Genomic DNA, 17,278 nt, shown 5'->3' with positions numbered 1-17,278 from the left:
GAGAGCGTAACAAACTTATAAGGAAGCATTTAAAAAAAAAAAAATAACTACCTTCACTCGCGTGTTCTCTGCTCTCGTGTTCAGTCACGCTCCAGGCACTCCAACTCATGTCGTCATTGCGTTACCAAACAATGTACGCATGCTTCTGATGCTCTACGCGAACGCTGCGTTCCAAACTCCTCTGCGCTGCACTACAGCTACGTCACACTTAGACGGAGCTTCTTCCTTGGCAACGCTTGACTTTGCTTGACTACGCTGCCTCAGAGTGAGGCTTCTCAACGACGCATGTCTTGCTGCTTATCAGTCAGTCAGTCAGTCAGTCAGTCAAAATTAACTTTATTTGGTTTGTCACAACCATAAAGTATACATATACAGTTTACAAATAAAAAAAAAAATCATTTTCTTAAAATATTTTTCTATTTTTTCGGTCCTTTAAAAGTAACACATTATTTTACAGTCCACATTCTTAAGTTAGTTCGGCCTTTGAAAGCAAAGTCTCTACTTTTTTCATAAATTTCACGCCGCGGCATATTAAAATGTTCGAGCCTGCACCCATCCAGCTGGTGATTGCCTGCCTGCAGGTATGGATCTGAAAAGCATTTAGAACTGATTTCAGCAAACTCCTCTTTCATTGACTCGCACGTACATAATAAGTGACTTAAGGTTTCTGTGTGATATCCGCATAATCTACATCTTGTTTTTTGTTGTGTGTTTTTCCAATATGGGATCAGATCTTTAGAAGAGTGGTCGCCCAGTCTAAAAGCTAAAAATTTAATTTTTAAAGATAGACGGAAATGTGCCGCAAGGTAAGGTTGCGGTTTTAATTGTTTATATGAATTTAATACAGTCCAGGCATGTCGACGTTTGGCCAAGGTCTTTTTATCTTCCACCAGGGAGAGAGCTTTTGCGTTTAATTTGCAGATCTTTTTGAATGAAGCTTCTTCCAACTGGCTGTTCCATATTTCCTCTATTTTAAGGGTTTCCAAGGTTGTTCGCAAATCCTCACCCCAAGAGTTTGGTTCACATTGTTCATACTGTTTCTTGATTTCCAGCCAGCATAGATTATTTAGTGAACCTGGTTCTGCTGATCTGAGCTTCCAACACCATTTCGCTAAGACTGCTTTCCTTTGGTAGGTTTGATTTTGCAGGCCAAATTCCAATCTTATTTGTGCTGGAGCTGATCCTTTGTAAAGATAGAACACCGATTTGTATATTTTTGTCTGGAGTGTATTCAGAATGTCGATTTCTTTCCCGTGCCATATTTCTAGCCCATAGGACAGAGATGGTAATACTTGGGCTGCCATCACCTTCAGAAGATGTTCGTAGGATGGACATTTAAGTTTCTTTTGGAGTGTTCTGTACGCGAAAGTCAGTGATTGGGCTCTCGCCTTGATGTTTCTTTTTGGTGTAATATGGACATGTTTTTACTTAGTGTGACTCCTAAGTATTTATATGATGTTGTTTCTTCGATATGTTTGTCCTTAGTGTACCATTTGAATGGTCGTCTGCCTGTGCCTGCCAATCTCACCACTTTCATTTTTTTGATGTTTAGTTCCAGACCTTCTAAGTCAAAATACTCAGTTAATTTAGTTATCACTCTTTGGAGGCCTATCGGTGTTTGACTTAAGACCACAATGTCGTCCGCATATTGTAAGAACTGGATGCATTCATTGGCTAATTTTGGTGGGTGTCCGTTTACGTTGTGCAGGTGGCTTTCTGAATCTGCCAGGTATATGTTGAAGAGGCTTGGCGAGAGCACACAGCCCTGTTTGAGGCCATTTCTTGTTTTTAATTCTGCGGATATTCGTCTCCCATCCCCTAGCTTTACTTTTGCCCACGTTCCGCTATATAAAGCTATTATAATATCAATTAATTTCTGCGGGAGGCCCCATGTTCCAAGTTTATTCCACAAGCGGTCTCTTGGCACGCGGTCAAACGCGGATTTCAAATCTATATAACAAGCTAGTAGTCCGGTCTTCTTTTTTCCTGCTCCTTCAATAAGCAGCGCCAGCGCTGACAGATTAGTTGTACAACCTGTGCCTTCCATAAAGCCCGTTTGGAATTTTGGCACAATTTTGTTTTTATTTATCCATTGTCGAAGGTGAATCAATATACAAGATGAAAAAAGCTTTGCCTCAACATCAATTAGGGCTATCAATCTGTAATTTCCCGGTTCCATTCTACATCCGTTTTTATATATTGGGTGGAAGATGTTACCCTGCCAGGACTGCGGTATCTTTTTTTCCTTGAATATTTGGTTAAATAATGGTGTGAGATACTTTGCCCAAAAATCTGGATCATATTTGAATAGAGCGTTTGGGAGCCCATTGGGGCCTGATGCTCCTTCCGCTTTCAGTTTTTTTATCATGATGGTTGTTTGTTTTACTATTGTAAGCGAAGTTAGGTCTTCTGGATCTCTATTGGAAGAATTTTCATACCGGTCATCTTTTGCGTGTCCAGTGTCAGCTTCAATCGGTACCATTCCTTTTATAGAATCATTATTTAGTTCTTTGTGTGGTTGGTGCCTGAATGTGTTATATAGGCTTTCAATATAATGTAGCCATGTGGTTTCACTAATTCCTATGTTGTGCTGTCCGCCCGTTCCTTTTGCTAGTTTATTTATTATACTCCAGAATTCACTGCTATTAGATAGTTTGCTCGACCGTAGCAGATCTTCCCAAATTTTCTCCGTGTGTGATCTTTTCGCTGTTCTACATTCCTCTTTGTATTCTTTTCTCATTTTCGATATTTCGTTATTATCTACTTCTTTTCCCAGCCTTTTGTCTACAGCTTTTATTCTTAGCTTTTTTGTGATTTCCCTTTTTTTATCTCTTAATTTAGTAGTGTACCAGGGCTCATTGTTAAAGTCTTGTCCATGTTTTATTGATGTTTTTACTGGAAATTTTCGTAGCACAAGCTTATGTAAGTTCTCCCATTTTTCTTCGAGCGATTGGTTTCCAGTGGCCTCCATGATTTTTACTTGCTCAAACACCGTTTCCATTATTTCTTTTTTTATATGACCCCTCCATCTGAGTTTCTTCAAGTTATATACTTCTGGAATACTAACTAATGACACTATCTTCAATTTTTCTTCTGAGTTTATACTCAGTATCGTCTCTTGTGGGAAATGATCACTTTCCGGTCGGGTTAATATTTCGAAATGATCGACCGTCTTTATAAAATCTTTACTGATCAGTGTGAAATCTAGTATGGAGTTTTTCTTTCCACTCGAGAAGGTGAATCTTGCGGGTCAATCTCCCTTCATATTTCCATTTAGGATCGTTAATCCTAATGATGCCAGCTCGTTCCATATTTTTTGGATATTGTTTTTCTCTTGCATAACACTTGTTAGATTACTATTAAAGTCGCCTGAAATAAGCATCCCGTGGAATTGGTATGTTTTTTGTAGGGTTTTTATCAAATTTAATAGCGTTAGTAATTTTTTGACTTTTGTTGTTTTTTCAGGATGGATGTATATGTTTATGATCAATAACCTCCATCCCAAGCTGTCTTTACATGCTTTGTTTTCTAGTTTGATGACTTGTATCCAATTCACCCCTGAATCGAGTGCTTCTGTTTTCCAGGTTAAGTCGTTTGTGATAAAAGTGGATAATCCTCCCCTCGGATGTCCATATTTAGCAATTTTCTCCGCCATTACGTGATGTTCTTCATATCCCATCATTTGTCTCGGGATTTCATTCCATGTTTCCTGAAGAAGTACAATATCAAATTTGCTCAGAAAAGCCATTGTCTCTTGATCTTGAATCATTTCTTTAAAACCATGAACGTTCCACGAGCAAAATTTTATTTTCCTCTCTGGTTTCTGGCCTACCTTGATGTTTTGCTTTTGCTTGTTTTGGGCCGAGTTACTGCCATCAGGATCGATGCGAGTTTAGGGCTAGTGCTATCCAAGACCAATCTTCGTTATCTTTTGACCCATTGTTAACTTGTGTTATTTTATGCAGTTCGACTGGTGTTGCGTAATTGTTTTGTTTCTTGCCCCCTTTAGGATTGAATGTGTTTTTTCGATTGTGTTCTTAGGTTGGGAAGTCATGTTGTTTAGTAAAGGGAATGGATACTTGATAGGCGTTGGGAGTTCTAATGTTATTCCCCATTCTGCAAAGTAAGATCTTGTCGAAAGAATCAGCTCTACTATATCTTTTGATGCCCACGTAGTGCTGCTTATTTCCTCTTCTTTCTCTTTATATAGTTGGACGAATTCTACTGATATGAGGTCACTTGTTGTTATTCCCCTTAATTTGGGTATCTCTCCAAACAATCTCAGTATGTTCCCCCGATTCAACGTGTCCGATTTTCCTCTTGTTTGGAATTCCGGCCTAAATAGTAGTTTACAGCCTATTTCTGGGGATGCCGTTTGAGGATCCTGTTTCTGGTAGACTTCTCTTTTTCCCTCTCTTTGGTCCAGTTGAATATATGGTGCGTGTTGATATTGTCGTTCCGTGGTTGTTGTTTCTTGTCGACTGGGTCCCAGTACTGTCACCACTTTTTGGAGTTCCATTAGTTCTCGCTCTGATGGTCCATTACTTATATTTCGCCCAGCCTTATTATTTGGTAGAGTTCCATATGAAGCATTACATGTTCTTCCTTTTTTTCCTACCATTATGGTTAGGCGGGTATTTGTCTCCCTGACTTGGTCAACTTGTATTTTTTGGCTTTCTACTTTTTCCATTATATTCCGACCATATGACTCGTTTTCTCCTATTGGCCATTTTAAACAGTTTTGTGCCGATAGTTCATGCTTGGATTTTTGTATTAATGCAGTTTCTTGTACTTTTTGTTGTTCTATGTCCAGGCCAAGAATTGTTTTTGCTATCTCGTCTTCTTTATATGTTGTTTTATTCTGTGTGATTATATCAGCTTTTTCCTCGTCCTTTGGTTTTCCTTGCGAGATTGATGTTTTCTCATTCTGCCATGAGCATTTTGAGTGTTCCTCAACCTCTTCTTTTTTTGTCTCTTGGTTACCTGCTTCTTTAATAACCTTTTCTTTGACCGGTTCATTTGGGATCTCTTTCTTTTTCCGTTCGAAGATGGCAAAGAATTGTTTTTCTTGCTTGATTTTAATGGCATTTTTCCTTGCCTTCCTTGCACGTTTGCATTGTCTTTTGGTTTGATGTTCTGTTATGTCAGATGACCCCAATGCTTTATTTTCATCTTGTCCTTTCTCAGTAATTTCATTCTCTTCTGATCCATTTAGGGTATTTTCCTTTTCAACGGGGGGAAAATGTTCTGTTTTGTTCTCCAATTTTTATAGCCTCGCTGTTGGAAATTTCACCTTGGATGTTTTTTGAATGTGTTACGGCAAGTATTTCTCTCAAAATATCTGGTAATGTTGCTAATTTATCTATTATTTCCCCACAGACGCAATTTTGTTCCATTAGCTTTGCTTTCCATTGTTTTTCTTCCTCCTTTTCTTTTGTGAGGTACACCGAGATTTTATCCACTTTGGAATTTATTCCCACTATGTGTGTTGCAATTAAGTTCATCAATTCCACCTGAACATCAAGTTTGTTTGATTGGAAGTTTAAAGCGTTAATCGCTTGTTCTAAGCTTTTTAATAGAGCGTCACCCCAGAACGCTGACTGTGCTATGTTTTGTTGCTTCCGGGTCCTTGTGGTTGAATTAAAGCTACTTGCAGAAGAGATAGTTATTGGCGAGTCTTCTTCTTTCCCCTCTTTTACTTCATCCGACTCCTTGGTTTTAGTGTTCAGCTGTCTGATTGGACTTGATGTAAGTTTTTTTGGAGAAAGTGTAGTTTCCTGATTCTCATCATCTTCATTTATTCCCAAATTTTCGGATTCTTTCACTTCTACGTTCCTGCATCGTTCTGGTTCCGCTTCCTTATGTGTATTGTCTTCGAGCATTTTCAGAAGTTGTGCTTCTTCTAAAATAGAAAAAGATTTTGACCGGTCTATTATTTGTATACTTCTATGAGATTTTGTTTGTAGCCCTGATTGACTAAGGTCGATAAGTATTAAGCTTTTATCATTGCCCTCAGTAGGTTTTTTGTTTGGTGTAGACATTGCTTGGCCGTTAGGTACATGGATTTGTGCTGTAGTTTTTACCAACCAGTTTTTTATTGTTGATTGTTCTTTGAACTGAGTGCCTAAACTTAATTCTGATTCATTTCTCTTTTTGCGTTTTTTGCTTGATGAGGATAAGTTTAGTGGTTTTATTGGGCTTTGTAGGGTTTTTACTTCTTCACTTATGCTGTGAATTACAGCCATTTGATCTTTTAAAAAATGAAATGTGTGCTTGAATTTTCCCTCCCCAAACTTGAAAGGCTCTGCCATGGGGACTAGTGTCGGGTCTGTTTGTTCTTCGCTGGGCACTTCGTCTAACCTAATTTTATTTCCTTGTTTGTTTCTTTCCTTTGCCTCTAACCTTCTGTTTATTTTCTGTATTGGGGTTTGTCGTATTTTTCCCGACCGCATATCCTACTTCTGTTATTCTGTCCTGTGGTCTGTGGTCTGTTTTAGATGTGTCTAGGATCTTATTTTATTTTTCGTGGTATTGCTGTATCTGGTTATCCATTTATTTTTTTTAATTATTTCTATTTCCTTTTACAAAGTGTAAATTTTCATTCCAACTCTTAATTTTTCAGACTGCTCTGGGATTGCTAATTTACTGATTAGCAAACGGCGTAATATGGTTACCCCAGCAGTTTTCCTTGAGTTCACTGGGCTCAGACTCTCTCGTTATGTAGAGTGATATGGTCCCCCTGCTGCTTGTAACCACCTTCACATTTACCCTCACACTTAAACTTGCAATCCCCAAACCCCCCAAGCCTGTCTGCCCCTTTGGTCTGGAACAGCTGCCGTCAGGGAGAGAGCAGGAGCGGGAAGGTAGGTGCTGGGCAGTGCGTCCGTTGTTATGCTATCTTTATGCTGTCTTGATGAAAAATATTAGGAAAATAGTAGGAATAGATAAGCCAAGATCAGCTGTGACTGTTGCTGCTTTTCCCCAGGGCGCGTCAGCTCTTGTATTTCCCGGAATGGAGTTCTGCGTGCCTGCTTGATGTCTACTTGATGCCTGCTTAATGTTCCGCAGGGAGTTGGAGGGGTTCCCACTTTTATTACGTTATTACGGTTTTATATTTGTCAGGGCAGGGTTAGGGGTCTGCTGTGTCTGTGGAATGGCTTCCACAGTTCACCCCCCCTCCTCTGACTCCTTTGACTCCTCTGACTGTGTTCCTGTCCCTGTCTCCTTCCCCTTCACACCACCCCTTTCTCTTTATCTCTATCTTTGATAGTCTTAATTCCCAAGTAAAATGGAGCTTGGTACTCACGAATCCTTGACCACAGTTCGCCCTCCTGAATGCTTCTCACACCCTCTCAGCCTCTTTTCATGCCTTTTGCTGCTTGCAATGACTGGGCTTGGGTCTGGGCGGGATGTTAATGTCGGGCAGCCGGTGCCTCCTGCACAAATCCCGAGTATGTGGCCGAATCCTGGGTCTCTTATGGCTCCACCAACTTCGTCCCCACCACCGGCCGCGGCACCAGCAAGCTCTCTGCTTAGCCCTCTGGGTGTCTCCTGCGTCTCCCGCGGTTTCCTGGCTTTCGCGGACTCTACACGCCGCCGCCTACGCCGCCGCCGCTTCAGGGACTCTCAGCGCTTGGCGCTTTTCCGATGGGGGCGCTACGGCAACATTTCTCGTGTGTCCCGCTTTGCCCGCTCGCTGCCTGGTCACTTGGCACCGGCTTTCGTGGGACACTGCCGCCGCCTCCGTTATCGCGACAGCAGCAGCTCCTCGCAGCTCCTCGCTGCTCCGCTGCTCCGCCTCTCCGCCTCTCCGCTGTTTGCTGCTGCTTGCTTGCCTCGATCACCGGTTTGCTCTCTAGCGCTCTCTCAGAGACTTGCTGCTTATCTTTTCTCCTCACGGACTTGGATAGGAGAAGAAAGAGAGGAGGTAGCTACATTTTATTTTGAGTTTCACGAACATTTCTCAAAGTACTGTTTTATCTTCACGTTGTGGGATTTAAAGGCTTTTGCAATGGTGTGTCTACGCTGACACACTCAGCTTTATTAGTGTGTCTATGCTGATAAACTCATTTCTTTTATTCGTTTATTTATTGATATGCTGATACTGAACATAATTGTTATGCCTTTTAATTATTATTTATTTACAGGTCCATGGAAGTATTTGTTTTGTTTCATTTATTAGTATCTTATGATACTTTGATTCACTAAGATGTCATCAGTTTATTTATTCTGATATTGTCTTCAACTTTTAATTAGTTGATTTCATTACTCTGAAATTACTTTGTTTTATTTCTGTGCTCACCTTTTCTTGTACTCTGTTAGAAAGAAATGCAGAACGTTACAGCTGCGCCTTTTTTCCTATCGAAACCAGGTGATCCACTCATTCGCTGGTCCAAATGGAAAAAGGTATTTCTAAATTATGCGAGGGTGTGTGGTACATCTCTCTCTGCGGAAAGGAAGTCTGCACTTTTAATGCACTGTTTGGGCTCTAAGGGGCAAGAGTTATTTGAACATTTGCCTGAATTGACTACTAAGGAAGCGAACAACTTAAATGAATTTGAGATTAATCTTAAAAAATTGGACAAGCATTACCTACCAAAGGTGAGTACCATCTTAGAAAGGTACCACTTTGGCAGGCGTATGCAGAAAGATGATGAGTCAATAGAGACTTATGTCACGGCTTTACGCAAATTGGCTACCACTTGTAAATTTGATGGAACTTTAGAGGAAAGAATACGTGATCAATATATGTTAGGATGTTGTTTGGAGAAAATTAAGGACGAGCTGTGGCAAAAAGATGACCCAGATTTAAATGAGGTCATCACTATAGCCAAAAGACTTGAACATTCTCTTGCCTGTGTAAAAGTTTTTAAGAAGGAAAGGGAAACATCTGAGGAAAAAGTCCTAGTTGTTAATAAGAAAAAGTCTCTTGAAAAACCAGACTCTAGAGCAACAACTAAAATTACTAAGAAACTGTCTAACGTCACTCCTTCTTCTTCTAATTTCTCGAGACCCTTCACTAGTTCCAAAATGAAGTGCTTTCGTTGTAATGCCTCTGACCATCTGGCCAATGATAGTTCATGCCCTGCTTTATCTTCTAAATGTAGCAACTGCGGTAAGGTGGGGCATTACTCGAAGGCTTGCAGGTCTCAAACAAATGGAAAGAATAAGCGAGTGAATGAAGTTATAATTGATGAAGACTCTGATTCTGACTCTGATGATTTACATTGTGGGGAAATTTCCTTATCTGATGGGAAAAAGTGTAAAGGTGCTATTGACGTGGTACGTATTGATAATTGTGAAATCAAGATGTTATTTGACTCTGGGGCAAAAACCACTTTAATACCCAAAGTTTTCTTTGACGAAAAACGTCATGGAAAGGTAAAAGTTTTTAAGCCTGATATAAGGCCACTAGCCTATGGGAGACAACCTATTAAACTTGTAGGTTATTTCAATGGTCAAAATGACTACAAGGGAAGACTCACTGCAGGGAAAATTTACATCTCCTGCAGGGGGGACAGCATTCTAAGTTGGTTTCATCAGGCTGACTTACATGTCTCCTTAGTTCCTGGTGAGAACCCCTGCATTATTCTGAGAGACATTGTACCTCACTCTGGTGTGGATAATGCTGTTGTAAATGATGTGTCTCCATGTGCAACTAGCTGTGATGTGGTTGGTGTACAAAAGGTCGCAAATGTGACTTCAAATGAAGTGTCTTATCCTGATTGGCAGGGACAATTTAAGAATGTTTTTAGTGACAAACTTTGTTGTCTTTCTGATTATATTCATAATATTACCTTGAAGACAGATGCAGTCCCTGTGGCATGTAAAGTGCGTAGCGTTCCTTTAGCCATGCAGGAACCTATGCGGTTGGAATTAGAGAAACTCTTGAGTGATGGAATCATTGTGAAATCTGAGGCAAGTGAATGGGGTTTAGCGCGGAAACCCTCAGACGAGATTCGTTTTTGTGTTGACCTTAGGGGTCTTAATAGGGAGGTTGTAGCGGATAGATACCTTCTTCCCAATATTAATACCATGTTAACTCAACTTGGGTATGCGTGCATGTTCTCCACTCTTGACCTTAGGGCTGCGTACCATCAGGTGAGGATTGATGAGACGTCCATGGGTCTCACAACCTTTATAACACCCTATGGCACGTATAAGTTTACCCGCTTACCTTTTAGCTTAATCTCTACGGCCTCTGTTTTTCAGAGAGTAATGGAGGATGTATTAAAGGGTATTACTGGTGTTAAAATTTATCAAGACGATGTGCTTGCATTTGGTTCATCACAAAGTGAACATGATCTTAGAGTTAAACATTAAGGGAAAACAAGTGCAGATTTAATTTGACTGAGATTGACTATTTAGGTCACTGTTTGACCCCTGATGGTGTAAAACCTAAAGAAAAGTTGGTGAAAACTATACACAGTCTGCCTACACCGAAGTCTAGAGAAGAGTTGGTTACTTTCCTAGGTATGGCGGAGTATTATAATAAGTTTGTGCCTCATTTTGCAAATAAAACCCTTAATATGAGAGCTTTATTAAAAAAAGGTGTAAAGTTTTCATGGTCTCAGGTGTGTCAAAAGGAGAATGAACTTGTCAAACAAGATTTAAGTCTAGCTCCTTCTTTACAGAGTTTTGATGTGAATTATGATTCAGTTTTGGTCACAGATGCTAGTTCTCGAGGTTTGGGAGCTGTGCTCAAGCAAATGAAGGATGGGAAAGAGATTGCCATCTTGTTTCTGTCTAGATCTTTAGTTGGCCCAGAGTTGTCATATTCAGTGATTGAAAAAGAGGCTCTTTGTATTTATTGGGCAATTAGGAAATTAAAGAAGTTCCTGTGGGGTAATTTGTTTGTGGTTCACACTGATCATAAACCGTTGAAGGATGTTTTTTATAAAAAGAGTTTGGATGCTATTTCTTCGTGTATTTGTAAATGGGTTATCGCTCTTCAGGATTTTGAATTTGAAGTGAGATATTTACCAGGTGTGAATAATAAGGTTGCAGATTGTCTCTCTAGATTAGTTTTGGAGCAAGATGACCCAACTTCATTGTCATCTGAGGATTCTTGGGAAGTGGATGAGTTTAAGGTGTGTGAAGTTGTTGAAGGCATTGTTCAAGAGAATGATTAGAGAGAGGCTATGAGTACTGACACTGACTTACAGGAAGTTTGTGATTTGATTAGTAAAGGGTGGCCATGTCTTAAGAATTTGAGTGCTAGTGCCAAGAGGTACTGGAATGTTAAGGATGAACTGTCTTTAAAGGATGGTTTGTTGTGGAGGGGTACTAGACTTATCCCACCTTCTCTGATTAGGAAAACAATTCTTCACTTAGCTCACCAAGGGCATCAAGGGATATCTAAGACAAAGGAGAGAATACGGTTACATTTCTGGTGGCCAGATATAGATATTCTTGTGGAACGAATGATACGTGATTGCGTTGAATGTAACTCATCTGACAAGGTGTGTAAGACAAGAACACAACCAATGATTATTAGAGAAATGCCGGTACGTTGTTGACAAGATGTGGCCTTAGACATTCTGGGGCCAATTACTTGTGGTAATGGGCAACGGTATGTGTTAGTCTTGATTGATATGTTCTCGCGATGGCCAGAGATAAAAATCACCCAGAATATTGAGACCAAGGATGTAGACAAATTTTTACAAGATGTATTTGGTAGGGAAGGGTTCCCCGAAACAATCCTTACAGATAATGGTGCACAACTGGTATCAAAAGAGATGGAGGATTTCCTGGCCAATAAAGGTATTAAGCATAAGCGTTGTTCACTTTACCATCCAAAATGTAACGGAATGGTGGAGAGGTTAAACCGAGTACTTAAGGAATCTATTCAGGTTTCTAAAGATCAGGGGTCAGATTGGAAGAATAATCTGATGGAAAGAGTAATGGTGTATAGAGTTACATCACATTCCACCACAGGAGAGATTCCTTTTGTGCTTTTCCGAGGTCGCACACCGAACACTTACATATTTTAAACTTGGATCAGGAATCTAGGGGTGGAAACAGAGAATCATAACAGGGGCCTAGGTTTGTTGAAGCAGAAGATCAAGTCCAAGCTTAGGAAGGAGAACTTTGATAACAGACATGCAGTTGCTCATACTAAAGTGTGTATTGGGGATCGGGTGAGAATTCGTCTTCCACTTAGATCTTTAGGGGCAAAGTTCTCTTCTCCTTTTTATGTCACAAAACTCTTTCGTAATGCTGTTAAACTAAATGATGGAAGGATTTGGAATTTGAATCGAGTTGCTTCATTTTCAGGTTCAACTTCGAAAGACAAGAGTTTGAGCAATGGTGTTATTCCTGCTGGGAAGACTTTAGCAAATAACAATTCAACCGATAAGGATGTTCATGCTGAGTCTGATATTCCTGTCAGGAAAAGTACACATTTGACCTGTGCTCCTGCAGCTCTTAGTGACTATATTTTAAAATAACAATTTTGTGTTTCAGGGGTAGGTGTGTGGTATCCTTCATTGTGCTATCATGTGCTATCCCTGTGTGTGAGTGACTTGCTGATTATAGAATGTTATCCTTAGAATGTTATGATGTAGTTATGTTGATATTCTAATTGGGGCCAGTACTGAGTCAGTTACTGCCTGCCTGTGTCTCCTGTGGATGAGATCCTTTCTTCTTAAGATATTAATAAATAAACCTTATATCATCATCCTGCATTTCCTGAATTACTACTTCTTCACACATGCCCCCTTAAATGCCAAGATGTGGTACATAAAATGCAAATTAATTAAGGAAGAGAAAACATGGCCATAAAATAGACATCAATGTGCGATATAGTTACTTGAAGGAGGTCAACATCCTCACCATAAACATAACTTATGAACCCTCTCTCACTTCTGGTGATGAAACTAATCATCTGCAATAAAGTAGTTGCTCGACTTGTTTCTGCTCCCTGAAATGTATTATGCACCTTTAGCAAATCACTGAAGTGTGTCTTATTTCTCTTTGCTCGTGCTGCAATAAGAGTAAGTTCACATTCAATTACAAATCGGTTTTCATGGTGTGCTATGGATTACCAGGCACAACTTTAAAACAGAAAATGCCAATGGGAAGGTGCATGCTATGGCTTTGGACTCACCTGGACGTCTGAACAACACACGTCTTTTCATGCTAGGTCTTGCAGGTGCTTAACAATAAGAAATCAGGCTAACGCTGCTGAGAATTAGGGTCACAACAAATCATCAAAAATGTGCTTCACCCTGATGTTGCATTATTTCCTATAGACCTCGTTTCACCTGCAAAAATTGTTATTGAATATGGCAAGGTGGATACAGCGGCTTCAAGCAGCTTATAGTCCATGCCACTTTAGATTGTACTTTACTTAAGAAAACAAAGGGCAATTTTGCTTGTTGCCATTTTTAATGCTTCATGCCGTACTACTCTGTTTAACAACAATTAATGAAGAAGATTCTGTGTACTTCTAAATCTTGACTTTGGGTTTAACATACATTATCAGCGGCACTGTCATCTAAAGAATACCTGTTTGTTTTTACCCCTTTGCCTTTTACAGAAGGATCTGATATTATTCAATGATGTCTATACAGCAATGGGGTTTGATGCACTGGCAACTTCTCATCCTCTCTCTTCCAAAGCGGCAGAAATCAATACTCCAGCTGAGGTCAGGCAACTCTTTGATGCCATTTCCTACAGCAAGGTAACGTACATCCTTTTCTCTCCCATTGTGAAACGTTTCATCTATATACTTTGTATTTTGGAATTTTACTTTTCCAGCAGCAGTCATGTTCTAATAGCCTAAATTTCAAAACACACAAGGGTATTTTATTGAAGGCAAGATTATTTTTGATGAGACGCAATTTGTTTTTAATTTTAGATTTTTATTTTAGATAAACTGAGTCAGTTTTATTGAAATGTTTTTATTTATCAAAACATGCATAAACTATAACCTAAGTACCTTCTTGTACTACCAGCCTTTTATAATAGCCATAGAAAACAAGGACATTCTGCTATGTTCTGATCATGGAGAAATAAGTTAATATTATCTTGCTTGCATCTTTCATATCAAATCAGATGTGTCACATAAAATCATACTTCCTTTGACCACCCCATCTCCTTCTGTCGAATAAGTAGAGATGCTGTCTGTTTCCTGCAATGCCCATTGTAGTTTTCCCTATGTTGGCCTAACTGTGCACGCTGTAGGTCTCATTTTCCTTTGCACACCTTAGTACTTAAACACGTTCTGCTTTTGTGTCACATTGTAGTTTCACATGGAACCTGTATATGTTTTTGCCTTCAATTATTTTCCTGGGATTGAGTCTGTCCCTTGTTATTCTTTCTGCCCAGGCACTATCATATAGACATAATACAAGAATGCAGCTGTTGTTTATGTGCACACATGTCCTATCATATAGATGAGCACATGAGCAAAAAACAGACAAATGGAAAAAGAGTTCTGAGAGAAGAGCACTGCATCCGCTGAGATGTAGAACGTCCATCTGTTTATGCTAAGGTATGGGGTCTGACAGTAATCCCAGAGATTTTTGATATTTAATCATTTATCTTCTTAGGAAGAAAGGACGGTTTAGGTTACTCTGCCCTATAAAATGACACACACACATACAGCCACTCACACAACCACTCATTGACCCATAAAACCACTCACACACTCACTTAACCACTTACCTATTCACAGACCCACACACCCATTCATAAATGCACACAGCTACTCACTCACCCACATAACCTTTCACACACCCATACAGTCATTAACATAACTACTCACAGTCCACCAAAACTACTCGCAATCCCACACAACCACTCAACTATCCACTCCGAGACCCATAAACCAATTAAAAAATGCGCACAACCACTCACAGACCCACTTACACCTCCACACAGCCACTCACACACCCACCCACCCACACAATCACTCATTTAACCACTCACATACCTACAGGCATACTCACATACCTATACATTCACTCATACAGCCACTCACAGAGCAACAAAACACTCACACACCTACATAGCCACTCCCAAATGTACTCAGACTCACACACCAATGCATATACCCACACAGCTTCTCAGGTACCCTCTCACACACCCACATACCCATTCACTGACCAACAAACCCACAGACTCACTGATTTATAAGCCCACACAGCCGTGCAAACACCAACACACACACTTTTCCTATGGAAACTAAGTCCCAACTATAACTAGTTATAAATGATGTATTATGTGAGGTCATAAGCAGTGCATTGCGGGGGTGTAAGGTATAGTAAGCTCAGAAAACTATAATGGCTGAATTTCTATGGTTTTGTACAAGTGAAATCTTAGCCTAACTACAAGGTTCCTGTAACCTTTGGTTCTTTCAGTGACTCTCGAAGTTTTTTTAATTACTATTTCCTAACTATAATGTCCTTATAACCTTTGTTTCTTTCAGTTACTTCCGAAGTTTTTTCAAATTTCATCTCTAAAGTATGATGTCCCTTTAGTCTTTAGTTTTTTTGTGTTGATGTGAGGGGTTTATTTTTAGCACTGAGTGTAGTACAATTTATTTAAATATTTTATTTAGTTTTGTACCGCAGGCATTTTTTATTTTTGCATTCACTTTTTATATGTTTTAAAACATAAAAATCACATATGTAGTTAATGTAAAGTATATGAAGTCTTTTTATGTAAATACATTTTTTTTATTATTTTTAATGTTTTATTTGGTTACTGCGGTACCTTCACGGGTCCACACACATAGACAGACTACTACTCTATGGTGTTTAATCCCAATTTAGTGATCAGAATGAATCCGTAAGTCTGTATAAATCTGAGGATTTTCTGAAAAGTTTGAAAATTACTGTGAATATGTACACCCCTTCATTATCATTAATGGCATCAATGTGAACAGTTTAACAAGCATATGTAAGCCACCTTGCTTTTCCACTAAGTTCCCCATTTTACAAGTTTTACTAATCTGAAAATTTACGGACCAGATTTGTGAATTCACTCAAAAGCACACCTGGACCTTGTCTTCCGATTGGATATATTGGGACCTTACACTTGCATATGGAACATCGCCCCTAAAAGCAGTTACTTCTCCAGTGAAATTTCTAGAGGGAGGATTAAGACACAGTGGTGCTCTGCTTTTAAACAGTGGCTGAAGCTACAACATCCGTCTAACATGAGCATCCACAGCCTGTTCAGGATGAGGAGGAAGATACACCACCTCTCTGAAAAGAAAATTATATGTAAAAGCACTTTACTATACCTTCTGGGACGAAAAAAGGTAAAGCAAAATAGGTGCAGTGCAGTATTTGAGGCAAGCAGTTATCTAAAGGCACTGAAAAGGAGTATTCACATGGGACAAGTTCCATGTGGAAGCGCCTAAAAACCTAAAAACAATTCATGAAAGGGTCGACAACCGGATGATACTAGAGAAAGCAGTTGCAACAGGACAGTCCACTTCTACAGCAGTCTTGGGAGAACCTTCATCAACTGCAGTCATTACAATACCAGGTACCTGAGAAGAATTGACTGATATAGTTATTCATTACATGAAATGTCACATGCTTGTCACTGTAAAAATGTCTTCTGTGGGTTCATTCTTGGATACAGTAAAGTAGCATCACTGTTAGTTGTTTCTTTTTGCTTCCAGTGACTACATAGTGTTTTTTAATGACTGAAGCCAGTTGCTTCTTTGCATTTCCTCATCCTTACCCTTTTTACTGACTTTGTCACTTTCTGTTATATATATAAAATAAACAAGGAGAAAAACGTTTTTAAAAAACTGTTAAAAAACCCTTCTGGAAAAAAAACAGTTCATGTGTTTTTATTTATTGTGCCAGTGACTGTCTCAGTGTGAGAGTGGGTGTGTTGTGTATGCTTCAGTGTATGCCTGGGTGTTTTATTGGATGCATGAGTATTTGGCTGTGTGTGTAAGTGTCTGCTTTGGTGTATGCCTGGTTGTGTCAACATCTTCATTAATGTATGCCCAGGATTGTCAGTGCATGCATTAGTATTACCATGGGTGTGTCGCTGTATGCAACAGTGTATATCTGGGTCTGCTATTGCATACATTATAGTTAGGTTAGGTGTGTCAGTGTCTGTGTTGGTGTATGCCTGGGTATATCAAAGTCTGCTTTGGTGTATGCCTGGGTGGGAGAAGTCATCCTTTGTGCCCCGATCAATCCAATATTTTGGCTGATACCAGTGGTAACTGACTCTGATTGCACCCTGGGCTCTGCTAAACAGGAGCAGGTCCAGTGCACTGATTAAAAAGGTATATAGTAATTAG

General features: G+C 39.6%; 1 protein-coding gene across 1 annotated transcript in view; it reads left to right on the top strand.

The window, feature by feature from the left end:
* The window catches only part of LOC144824117 (aminopeptidase N-like), a 532,705-nt gene that overhangs the window by 187,736 nt on the left and 327,691 nt on the right, over nucleotides 1-17,278 (top strand). Inside the window, exon 7 of the mRNA XM_078683229.1 lies at nucleotides 13,541-13,684. Within this exon, the coding sequence (XP_078539355.1) occupies nucleotides 13,541-13,684 (144 nt within the window). The remainder of the gene's footprint in view (nucleotides 1-13,540; nucleotides 13,685-17,278) is intronic.

Source organism: Lissotriton helveticus, chromosome 3_1 (assembly GCF_964261635.1).
Source record: "Lissotriton helveticus chromosome 3_1, aLisHel1.1, whole genome shotgun sequence".
Classification (NCBI taxonomy): domain Eukaryota; kingdom Metazoa; phylum Chordata; class Amphibia; order Caudata; family Salamandridae; genus Lissotriton; species Lissotriton helveticus.
The sequence above is the reverse complement of the archived record's forward strand: the minus strand, read 5'-3'. Positions and strand labels throughout refer to the sequence as shown.